At 42.3% G+C, this 11,691-nt stretch overlaps 1 protein-coding gene across 1 annotated transcript; it reads right to left on the bottom strand.

Annotated features, from left to right (window-relative positions):
- Positions 1–303: 303 nt before the first annotated feature.
- On the bottom strand, positions 304–10,303 carry LOC108274151 (cdc42 effector protein 4). Its single transcript, XM_017484070.3, has 2 exons — positions 10,068–10,303; positions 304–4,781 (listed from the first exon to the last, which is right to left on the bottom strand). The coding sequence occupies exon 2, from the start codon at positions 4,487–4,489 to the stop codon at positions 3,713–3,715; it is 777 nt and encodes a 258-aa protein (XP_017339559.1). The 5' UTR covers positions 4,490–4,781; positions 10,068–10,303; the 3' UTR covers positions 304–3,712.
- Between the last annotated feature and the right edge of the window lie 1,388 nt (positions 10,304–11,691).

Below are 11,691 nucleotides of genomic sequence, written 5' to 3'. Positions count from 1 at the left end.
GTATGTCTATATCTCTGTGTGCATGCAACCATGGGAGAGGATTTATTTGTACACTAATACTGCCGTAATTATAACACATAAGCATATGCTAAGAGAATATTTAAATTTTAATTATGATAATTATTATATAAATAAACGATTTTAGCTCTTGTTTTCGTTCATTAAAACGTACAATCGTTCGCATGATTTTGCATGAACAGAGAGAGACTCTGGCACTCGTTTGATTGGCTATAAATTAGCATATTTAAATGTGCGTTTTTAAATCTCGTGACAGCTGTACTGTAAAACATGTTAAACACATGATAAAAGTTCTCCAGCTTTTTACATTTTATTTAAAAAATAGAAGCATTAAAAGGTCAATCAAAAAAATTAGCATGAAAGGTTAGATCAGTGGATTCAATTACCGTATTATAATCATACAGAAACAGCAGGAAAAGATAAACATCATACACTGATCTAAAAGAGGAATGATAAATACATTAAAAACACAGCAGCACACTGACTGCAAACTTTCATTACAGTGCTCTTTAAATAGAAAATAATATTAATGTTTAAATATTCATTAATATAGTCAGGAATGTATTACACCCAGTGACACTAAATACCATCCCCAGACTGCTGCAAAAATAAAAATAAAACAACAAGAAACCCGCCCTTAAATTCCCAGAATTCTCCATAAAACATTCAGGTTACACTGACTAAAGTGTAGTGCATCAGCACCATGTTAACTCTATAACTTCTACATGAAAGTTGTTTCATGTTGTTTCATGTTGTTACATGTTTCCCAGAACAATTTAAACTGTCATGAATAAGAAAATTCCTACACACAGCTGCATGGATCTGCATGTATTATACTAATGATGTGCTGTAGGGATGTCACGAGAACCGATACTTCAGCACCAAGTCGGTACCGACATTCTTAAAACGTGACGGTACTTGTTTTTCTGCAGTACCGTTTGTACCGTGCGTAACGAAAGTACTGAGGTTGCGATTATGCCGGACCTGAAGGGGGCAGCAAATACGCGCAAGTGTTTTAGTCAGTCCACAAGTGGTGAAGAAGAAAAAGAACGCCTACAAGCACACGGGAAAAACTACAGAAGATTAGCTTAGCTTAACAAGTTTAGCTCCGCCCCGACTCGTTGAGAGGAAAAGAGAGGAAAGCCAGTATCGGTTTCCGGTGTGCAACCGATGCTATCGTACATTTCAGACAAAGTGAGTAAACACCTGGAATTTGGTGAAGCACCTGAGAGACGGTCCTATATTATGTTTGTTTGAGGCAGCTGCATTGTGGCGTGAAACCAGCTAACGTTATGCTCCATGTAATGTTAGCGATAGCCAGTTATTTGTTAAAGACGCTAATGCATTGCAGTGTTATAAACTACCTCCTAATGGGCCACCATGCATCACCATTCAGCCCGCGTCCTGTCATGTAGCCTAATACATGTAGCCTAATGTCACTAATAATTATTCAAATGTTCATGCTTTTAATAAATCTTTTTGGCCTGCCACCAAATCAGTGAATTTAAACTAATGCTTGCATTCAGAGTATAAGGGCGTGCGTGCACATCTATGTGCATGCGTGTGTGTGTGCGTGCGTGCGCACGCGTCTCTGTCTGTCTCTCTCTGTCTCTCTGTGTGTGTGTGTGTGTGTGTGTGTGTGTGTGTGTGTGTGTGTGTGTGTGTGTGTGTGTGTGTGTGTGTGTGTGTGTGTGTGTGTGTGTGTGTGTGTGTGTGTGCATTCACTGTCGGACAGTGTTTGATAACTAAAATAGCAAGTATCGAGTACTTTTGGTGGTATCGGTACCGACTACTAGATTTTTGGTATCGTGACATCCCTAAAATTCTGAAATATATTCTATTCTACATTTCCCATAATTCACAACTCTCCTAAACTAATGTACCTTTTCATAAGAACAAACACAATGTAAAGGAAGAAATCAGAACAAAGTGAGGAAACGGTTATGGTTCTATATAAAACCATTTTCCTCAAGCGTGCTGGACGTCTAAACAGGCCACTGCTAAGAGTATTATAAAAGACTTTCTAATCATCCTAGTTAATCACAAGCACACAGTTTTATATAACGTCTCTGTATGCTGTAGCATTACAATTTCCCCACACTTGTCAGCATGACGACACCCCTGTGCACAAAGCGAGCTCCATGAAGACATGGTTTGTGAAGGTTGGAAGAAGGTAGAAGAACTCGAGTGTCCTGCACAGAGTCCTTACCTCCACAGGGGTCAGTTCTGGGTCCACTGCTGTTTTCTATCTACACTACATCTCTAGGGCAGGTGATTGAGTCTCATAGCTTCTCATATCATTGCTATACTGATGACACCCAGCTCTATTTATTCTTCCAGGCTGACGATCCAGCTGTCTGTGCACGCATCTCTGCTTGCCTGTCGGACATCTCGGTCTGGATGAGGGAACACCACATTAAGCTCTATTTGGCAAAATCTGAGCTTTTCGTCATCCCAGCCTGCCCCTCTATCAACCACAACCTCACTGTACAGCTCAGCTCAACCAAACTCAAGCCAACTGGGAAGGCCAGGGACCTTGGGGTGATTCTTGAGGACAGCTTGACCTTTACAGACCACATCTCAACAACTGCATGGTCCTGTAGGTTCATCCTGTACAACATCAAGAAAATCAGACCCTACCTCACCGTACAGGATACACAACTACTAGTCCAGGCTCTTGTTATTTCAAAACTTCCAACCTCAATCCGGACCGCAGAATCTCTCACCATCTTCAAGAAACAACTAAAGATCCACCTCTTCCATGAACACCTAACTAACCCCTAAAACGCCAACCCTCACATTATATATATTTATTTTTAAAAATCATTCTGCACACCGGCTCTTACACCTCTACTCTGCTTCTCTAGTTCTCTGCTTGATACATCACTTTGCTTGTATTTCCTCATTATAGAGTCGATTTGGATAAAATAATCTGCTAAATGACTAAATGTAAACTACATTTAGAAAGGGATGTTCAACAAGCACATATTTCAATAAAAAACTCTGAAGTTTCTGATCATGTTGTGGAAATCTATATAAACATTACATTATTGTTTACAATCATTTGATTACCTAACCTAATTATAGGAATAACAATGTCTTCATCTATTGTTATCTTAAATGTTTTATCTAAATCTAATCAATATTATGAGTCCAACAGGCGCACATTTATGAAACGAGGCTATAACACGTGTCTGTGGTTATCCACGTGCTAACTTTTATACATGCACTGCAGAATCCGTCCTGTGTGTGTGCGTCCTGTCTGAAACAGACTCACACGAACAGCTCAAACTCTCAGAATTTCATTCCAGACCTGTGTTACTGAATTACTGCCAGTGGCTTGTTGTGTTGGCGTCAGTTTACTCAAAAAGATTTGGTTTTGAGGGGCTGTGAGCTGAGGGTGTGACGTCACAGCGGTGCTGGGTCCGAGGTTCTGGTGGGTTCAGAGCAGTGATACACCATATAGTGGTTTGTTTTTATGAATGTTTTAAATGTTTTTTTGACACTTACATAAAATAAAAATCTTAACACCAACAATTAACACTGCCAACATGTGTATGTGTGTGTGTAAGCATTTGAAGGTCTCATATACTTGACACTTCAGCTAATACACTTAATAAAAAGAATAAAGTCCACTTCGACTCAGACGTTACTGAGCTCCATCCCGATGTGTTAAATGTTGAGGAAACGGTGTTCATACTCCGATCTCGTCCTCGTCCTCGTCCATGAACAGGAAGTCTTTGTCGTTGATGTTAATGCTGTATGTAGTGCTACATGTCTCACTCTCGTGTGCTTTTTGAGATTTCTCCTGCTTTAATCCAGGGCTGGATGAGGACACACCCTTGAGTGGACACGGTCCCTTCCAGCCCTGCCTCTGATCTTCTGCGAGGTCCTGTTGGTCCCCCTCAGGCTTGTCCATGACACCAAGGACGTCTCCGAGCATGGAGGGCCCAAGGTCGATGTGGAGAGACAGCATTGACTCTGCAGGTTTCATTCCTCTCCCAGAGGGTGGTGTGAACATGGGGACTTCACTGGGCTCCCCAAAATGCTGCTCCTCCACCTCTAAGCTCCGCCCATTAATCACTACTGTTTTTCCGTTCGTTTCCGCAAAATTTAAGGAGGCGCTTTGCGGAAGGCGGAGTGTCATGTTCTGATCTTCACTTACATAAGGCAGGGAGACAGCGCTGTTAGCTGGTAGCGTGTAGCTCATAGCACTGGAGTTTCTCTCAGTCTGAGAGCGTTTGCTGCCTCTGAACCTGCGAGGCAGAAGGCCATTCTTATGCCCCAGATTGGCTGACTGATGTGGCACGCTGAGGAAGGACGTGTCTCCGAAGGCATCCCCGCCACGGCCGATGTGCACGGTGTGGCGGAAGTCAGCGAGCGGTGCGCTAATCATCTCCGCCGTCAGGTCAGAACGAGAACGGCGCTTTGACCCAGACGAACTCAAGGCCAGCTGCTTCAGGATCGGCATGGCAACAACACAACCACTTCCTTTATTGTGATTCAGCCAGAACGTGTATTCCTGTTAAAGGTGAGCGGTACTATACTGCTCCGGACAACTCTTATTATACCTTCAGTGCCAAGAACCTTCAGGAAGTGATGTCATGAAACATCACTGTCCATTTTGTAATGAAGGATTTTCACAAAAGTAAAAAAAAAGAAAAAAAAGCATATGACTATGACGAGGCTGAGCTGTGACACACACTGAGTGTGTAGGATCCAAAATGACCGGGAAGTGATGTCCTACAACTCCACCAGAGGACCTGAGGAGAGAGAGAGGAAATTATTCGGTACAGATAAAAAGAACAGACAGATTCAGATAAACACACACACAGAGAGAGAGAGAGAGAGAGAGAGAGAGAGAGAGAGAGAGAGAGAGAGAGAGAATGTTCCTTCGACCTGCTGGTATCAGCGTGAACAGAACTAGAAGCAAAGAATTAAAAACAAATAAAGAAAAGAAATGGATGAACAGAGAAAAATAAAAGTAAAAAAAACTCACAAGAAAAAGAAAATGGAGGAAATTGAAAAAGGAATAAAGAGGTGACACTTCAGCCTACAGACTGAAAGAATAAACTGAATGTATTAAGGAATTAAGCTGCTGGGGGTTGTTAACCCCACCCACTTTTTCATATTGACCAATAAGAGACTCTCTCTTAATATATGCTCCTGATTAAATCATGTGACGTCCATTAGTATGGACACAGCCTACATAGACTCTGTGTGTGTGTGTGTGTAGTCACACTGTGAAACATTCATATTATAACAAAAGAGCCACTGAGGAATGAATAGAATCCTAACAAGTGTACACAATGGCTGAGTGACTGCATACACACTCTATTCAGGACAAGAGACTCTGGGTGTGTGTGTGTGTGTGTCAGAGAGAGAGTGGAGGAGTATATAAAGGAGTGTACACTGTGGCTGAGTGACACACTCACTCAAACACACACACACACACACCATTCATAGAAAGAGAGAGAGATTGTGTTTAAGTGTGCAAGTGGAGGCAGGAGAGACGTTCTGTGTGTGTGTGTAAGCAGTGCCAGGATCATCCACTCATGCTGTCTCTCTCTCTTATCCTTCTGGCTGTCTTCTTCTGTGACGCGCACGCACACACACACACACACACACACACACACACACACACACACACACACACACTCAGTAGTATCACTTTTCCCGTCTGGAGTTTTATAGCGCAGAGAAAAGGAAGTATGTGTATGTACTCTGGGCTACACGGCTACAAACCGCAGTAGATTACACATACCATGAGTCTTTGGATGGAAACACCCTGTAACACACACACACACAGCTCTACATGGCTACTATGGTAACCTTAGCACATGATTTGGGACATGACCTCAGTCAGCTCACTGACACCACTAACTAAAGGGTGTGTAGTGTAGTGTAATGCAGTGTAGTGTAGTTTAATGTAGTGTAGTGTAGTGTAATGTAATGTAGTGTAATCAAGTGTAGTGCAGTGTAACGTAATGTAGTGTAATCAAGTGTAGTGTAGTGTAATGCAGTGTAGTGTAATGCAGTGCAGTGTAATGAAGTGTAGTGTATTATAGTGTAATGTAATGTAATAAAGTGTAGTGTAATGCAGTGTAGTGCTGTGTAGTGTAATGAAGTGTAGTGTAGTATAATGTAGCGTAGTATAATGCAGCGTAGTGTAGTGTACTGTAATGCAGTGTAGTGTATGAAGCGTTGTGTAGTATAATGCAATATAATGTAGTGTAATGCAGTGCAGTGTAGTGTAACGTAATGTAATGCAGTGTTGTGTAATATAATGCAATATAATGTAGTGTAATGCAGTGTAGTGTAATGCAGTGTAGTGTAGTGCATCGTAGTGTAATGCACTGTAGTGTAGTGTGATGCACTGTAGTGTAATGTAGTGCAATGCAGCGCAGTGCATTGTAATGCAGTGCAGTGTAATGCAATGCAGTGTAGTGTAATGCACTGTAGTGTAATGCAATGCAGTACAGTGTAGTGTAATGCAGTGTAGTGTAGTGTAATGCAGTGTAGTACAGTGTAGTGTAATGCAGTGTAGTGTAGTGTAATGTAGTGTAATGAAGTGTAGTGTACTGCAGCGTAGTGTAGTGTAATGTAGTGTAGTGCATTGTAGTGTAATGCACTATAGTGTAGTGCAGTGTACTGTAATGCAGTGTAGTATAATGTAGTGCAATGTAATGCAGTGTAGTGTAATGAAGCGTTGTGTTGTATAATGCAATATAATGTAGTGTAATGTAATGCAGTTTAGTACGTGTAGTGTAAAGCAGTGTAGTGTAATGCAATACAGTACAGTACAGTGTAGTGTAGTGAACTGAATAGTCCTCACTCACTATTCAGCAGAGTGTGATACGAGACACTACCAGTGTGTGCCGTTAGCCGGACCGCTGCACCTCTGCTCCATCTGCCCACCTCACACTGTCTACCCAACATTTACTTCATTTACTAGCATTTACTTCGTTTACCAGCTAACAAGTCTGGGTTTGATCTAAACTTGGTAAGCAAAGTTTATTATTTTTTAAATTTTTCTCTCATTTGCATTTCATTTACATTTATGGCATTTAGCAGACGCCCTTATCCAGAGCGACCTACATTGATCTCATTTATACAACTGAGCATTTGAGGGTTAAGGGCCTTGATCAAGGGCCCAACAGCGGCAGCTGGGTGGTGCTGGGATTTGAACTCATGAACTTCTGAGCAGAAGACCAACATCTTAACCACTGAGATACCATGGTAGATACCATTCCTCAACTTCCACATCCCCCAGAGTCTGAAGAGTTGCAGGTCTGTGACTTTTATAGCATATTCGACTGGTTCAGTTTGTGTATTTCTTGTGGCTAGCCAACAATTAGCTGATTTCCACTATACAGTTTTGACTGCAAGCGACATACAAAGCTTGGATAGACAGATAAAGATATCTAATACAGAATATATAACCTATATCTTACAGAAGCAGTGTCCTCTGTAGTACCCACCCTAACCCCAGTGCTAACCGTACTGAAAGTACTGATGGTGGCCACTTCCAGCCCATGCAGGATTCTGAATGGAAATTCATCTCCCTAAGGATTACTTTGTTATTAGCAACAACAGGAATGTTCTAGTTTCTTTAAAATGTTCTAGGGGTTCTCTTTGGGCCATCTCCTGCACTTTAGACTCTGATTCAATGTGGAATTAGCTGCAAGTATCTACCCCAAATGTACCCTGGATCCTAAAGTACTATGCCTCCTGCATGGACTTCCAGCCAGTGGAAAGTTCTATCTGCATCAAGGGTCTAAATGGCAGCCATTGCAGCATGGTGCTTCACTGGGACTTTGACACAACCTTTCAGAAGAGAAGGATTTGCCTTCATCCACCACACTGACCCCAAGAGCCCGGCATGGGGCATCCCGCTTGTGCTGCAGTACCACTTTCTGAGCTCATGCAGGAGACCAAACTGAAACGTGCCTGTCTAAAGACTGTCTTTTTGCTCTCAGAGTTCTCAGAAGAGATATGAGGCACGCACAGGGGTATGGCTTCTGTGTTTGTGTTATGTGCATGTGATTGAGAGAGTTTCTCCTGCAGGTGTGTGAGAGATACAGAACATTAATAGTGTTAACGTTTCTGGTATTTGTCTCACCCAGCAGATAATGATCTTACACACACAGCGCTGGAGTGTTATCATCCTGACAGTGTGCCAAACCGGTTTAGCATTTTCAACACATACACACCCACCCCCAAACACAACCAGTAATTACCATATCAAGCTGAAGAGGTCACACCGAGACCAGAGCCTTGTTCTTCAGACATCATTTAACAAATCTAACATCTGAATTTTTTTAACTAGATTTACTGATCATGATCTTTCCAAATTCATTGAAGCTTGAAGCTTTTTAAGTTCTTTTTTCAAGCATTCATGTATTTTCCTTCCACTTTTCCTGGTCTGTGTCGCAGTGGTTCAGACTTACCTATCCCCAACCACAGATTCCCCCCAGATGTTTCCAAGCTCACTATGAGACATAACCTCTCCAGCAGGTCCTGACTCTGTCCAGTGGGACGTGCCCACCAGTGGGCAAGGGTAAACTTCCCAAACCCTTTAAACGGTTTCCTCAACTAGAGCAGTGTCTCTACTCCAAGTTTTTCCAGGATTGCCAATCTCCTCACTCCATCAAGGAGAGTAAGCTCTGTTTAGGACCCTGTGGAGGAATCTCATTTCCACTGCCTGTATTTATGAACTTGTTCTTTCAGTCACCACTCGGAGTTTGTGAACCATATGTCAGAATCTGGACGTACTGTAGATTGACCGCCTAACAGAAAGCTTCATCTGAAACTGAACTTCTGCTTCACCACCAGACTGGTACACAGACCGTAACACTCTCCGATTCCATCACTTCTCAATAACATCCCAAGATACTTAAACTCCTCTGCCAGGGTCATGGACTCTCCCCTCACCTGAAGGGTCACCCACTCTCTTCTGGGAGAGAACCATGGCCTCAATATTGGAGGTGCTGATTTTCATCTCAGCTACTTCCTACTCAGCAGTGAAACATCTGAGTGCATGTCAGAGGTCCAGTTTGGACAGTCCCAAGAAAACAACATTATCTATTAATAACAGGGATGTCACCGCTGGTCTCCCAGACTGGACACCTCTCCAACCTCAGCTGTGTCATTATATCCTGTACATGATACCACAAACAGAGTGGAGACAACACACACCTTAAACCATTTCAACTTGATGGAAAGAACGTGCACACAACTCTCACTGAGCCAAGGCCGATAATTATTATAGACTGTTAATACTCCGGGGCTGATTCCCCATTCTTCTCAGTCAAAAAAAACTTTAAAAACGTACTTCTAAATAAACTGTCGTAGTGACAAACCGCTCCAAGTGGAGAAATATTCAGGGCTAAAGAAAACGGTCTCAGGGCTACAGCCCCTAATGCTCAGGCCAGGTCACGCCCCTGAACCGCACTAATACAGAGACTAGATCAGACAGTGCGACCCAGATACCCCGTACTCCTGCAGTACCTGCCATATCAAACACCGAGGCACACGATCATAGACCTTCTCTAAACCTATAAAATACACGTAGACTGGATTAGTTTACTCCCACGTCCTCTCACAAAGATACAAGACAATAAAGAGCTGCTGCACTGTTCCACGGCCTGATTCTACACACTATTACAGTGAAATTTAATGTGGATTATCTGGATAAACTGTTAGTTTCTCTCTCACCCACACCCACACCCCCACACACGAGGATGAGTGTATAACGAGATTACAGTAAGAGCTCCGGGCCACCTGAGTGACGCCACGCGCGTTTTCCATCTACTCACGTGAGTTATCTAAAAATACACACTGTCAGGATTTTACTTAATTACACACACACACACACACACACACACACACACACACACACAACAAGGGCAAAGCAGTAGAAAACACATACGCATAAAATCCAACCATACCGTGTTATTAGTGGAGTTAAAACACACACACACACACACACACACACACACACACACACACACACACACACATATATGTTTATATATACATATACATACTCCGTGTTGTGTGTGAAGTCACAAACTCCAGTCCGTGAGAAAATCCGCGATAAACGTTGAAACCTTCCAACTTCAAACTTTATAAAAACAAATAAAATATCTGGTTTAAAGTGTTTGAAATACGCGCGTGTGTGTGTGTGTGTGTGTGTGTGTGTGTGTGTACTCAGACTGTTCTACTTTATTCTGTGTATGTGTATGTGTATGTGTGTGTGTGAACGCGCGCGTGCGGTTGTCGGGATTTATGGCTCCGTAAATGCTTGACTCCTCACTGCGCATGCGCACCATTCCAAACGCTTAAGTTTTTGCGCATGCGTACTCTGAACCTTATCGTCTCAGACGCCCGTCCGTACATCGCATGCGCATAAAAGAAAACACCAGATACTCTCTCTCGCGCGCGCTCTCTCTCTCGCTCTCTCTCACACACACACAAACACACACACACACACACTGAAGTTTATCACTATCACTATTATATAACAGCACCTCCCCAAGAGTTTTTATTCCTCTTATACCACTTATCTCCCCCTCTCCCCTCCCTGTTTGTGATTATCGTCCCTCTCTAGATTTATTGTTTTCTGTGTGTCTGTCCAGCGTATTTATTATTATCTTTTTTACAACTAAATATTTTATCCCCAGGTTAGGATATGGACATGTAAATGTTAAGCAAAAGCACATCTGTGCGATGTCTTCGTTTTCATCTGGAACACATCTTATTCGCTCATCTTCATGGCGGATCTCAGCAGTGTCTACCAGATGCATCTGTGAAGTTCATGAGTTACGAATGATGTCTTTTAAAGATATTTATGAGATGTTTTTACACTGGCAATAAATCTAGATTTTGTAGGCCAGACGTCAACATTTTATTTATTTACTTTCCTCTCCTACGTCACTAAATATAGCTATTATTGTAATATCTTTACATTAACAAACGAATATAAACACATGCTGGAGTTCAGATGTCTGAGACCACACTGAAAATGTAGAGTTTTGAAAATAAACAGAAATAAACTTAAAAGGCAGAAAGTTTTAGAATTTTTTAAATTCTTGTAAAGTGCCTCCACGTTGCACATTAACATGGTGTAACACACACCTAGCTGTGGATTATCCCAATTACATCATCAACACTCGCCAACATTGACATGTTAAAGCTGTCACCGATGTTTGTAGAGCAAAACGGTGACCGCCATGATCCAGTGACAAGACTGAGTCAAGACGACTGAAGATGGCCCCCGGGTGTAGTGATTCATACACCCATTCACACCCCCATTCACAAACCCATTCATACACTTCGGACACTTTGGACGATGATGAGGATGATGATGACGATGACGATGACAATGATGAGGACGATGACGATGGTGATGATGATGATGATGATGGTGGTGATGACGATGACAAGGATGATGATGATGATGGTGATGATGATGATGATGATGATGATGATGGTGATGATGATGGTGATGGTGATGATGATGATGATGACAGTGATGATGATGAGGATGATCATGAGGATGATCATGAGGATGATCATGAGGATGATGGTGATGACAATGATGAGGTTGATGATGATGATGGTGATGACGACGATGATGATGACGGTGATGATGATGAGGATGACGGTGAT

This window comes from Ictalurus punctatus, chromosome 13 (genome assembly GCF_001660625.3).
Source record: "Ictalurus punctatus breed USDA103 chromosome 13, Coco_2.0, whole genome shotgun sequence".
Taxonomy (NCBI): Eukaryota; Metazoa; Chordata; class Actinopteri; order Siluriformes; family Ictaluridae; genus Ictalurus; species Ictalurus punctatus.
This window is presented reverse-complemented; position numbering and strand designations above follow the sequence as displayed.

What these genes read in the sequence shown, in the direction of transcription:
- LOC108274151 (XM_017484070.3), bottom strand. Translation starts at nt 4,489, where the DNA reads ATGCCGATCCTGAAGCAGCTGGCCTTGAGTTCGTCTGGGTCAAAGCGC.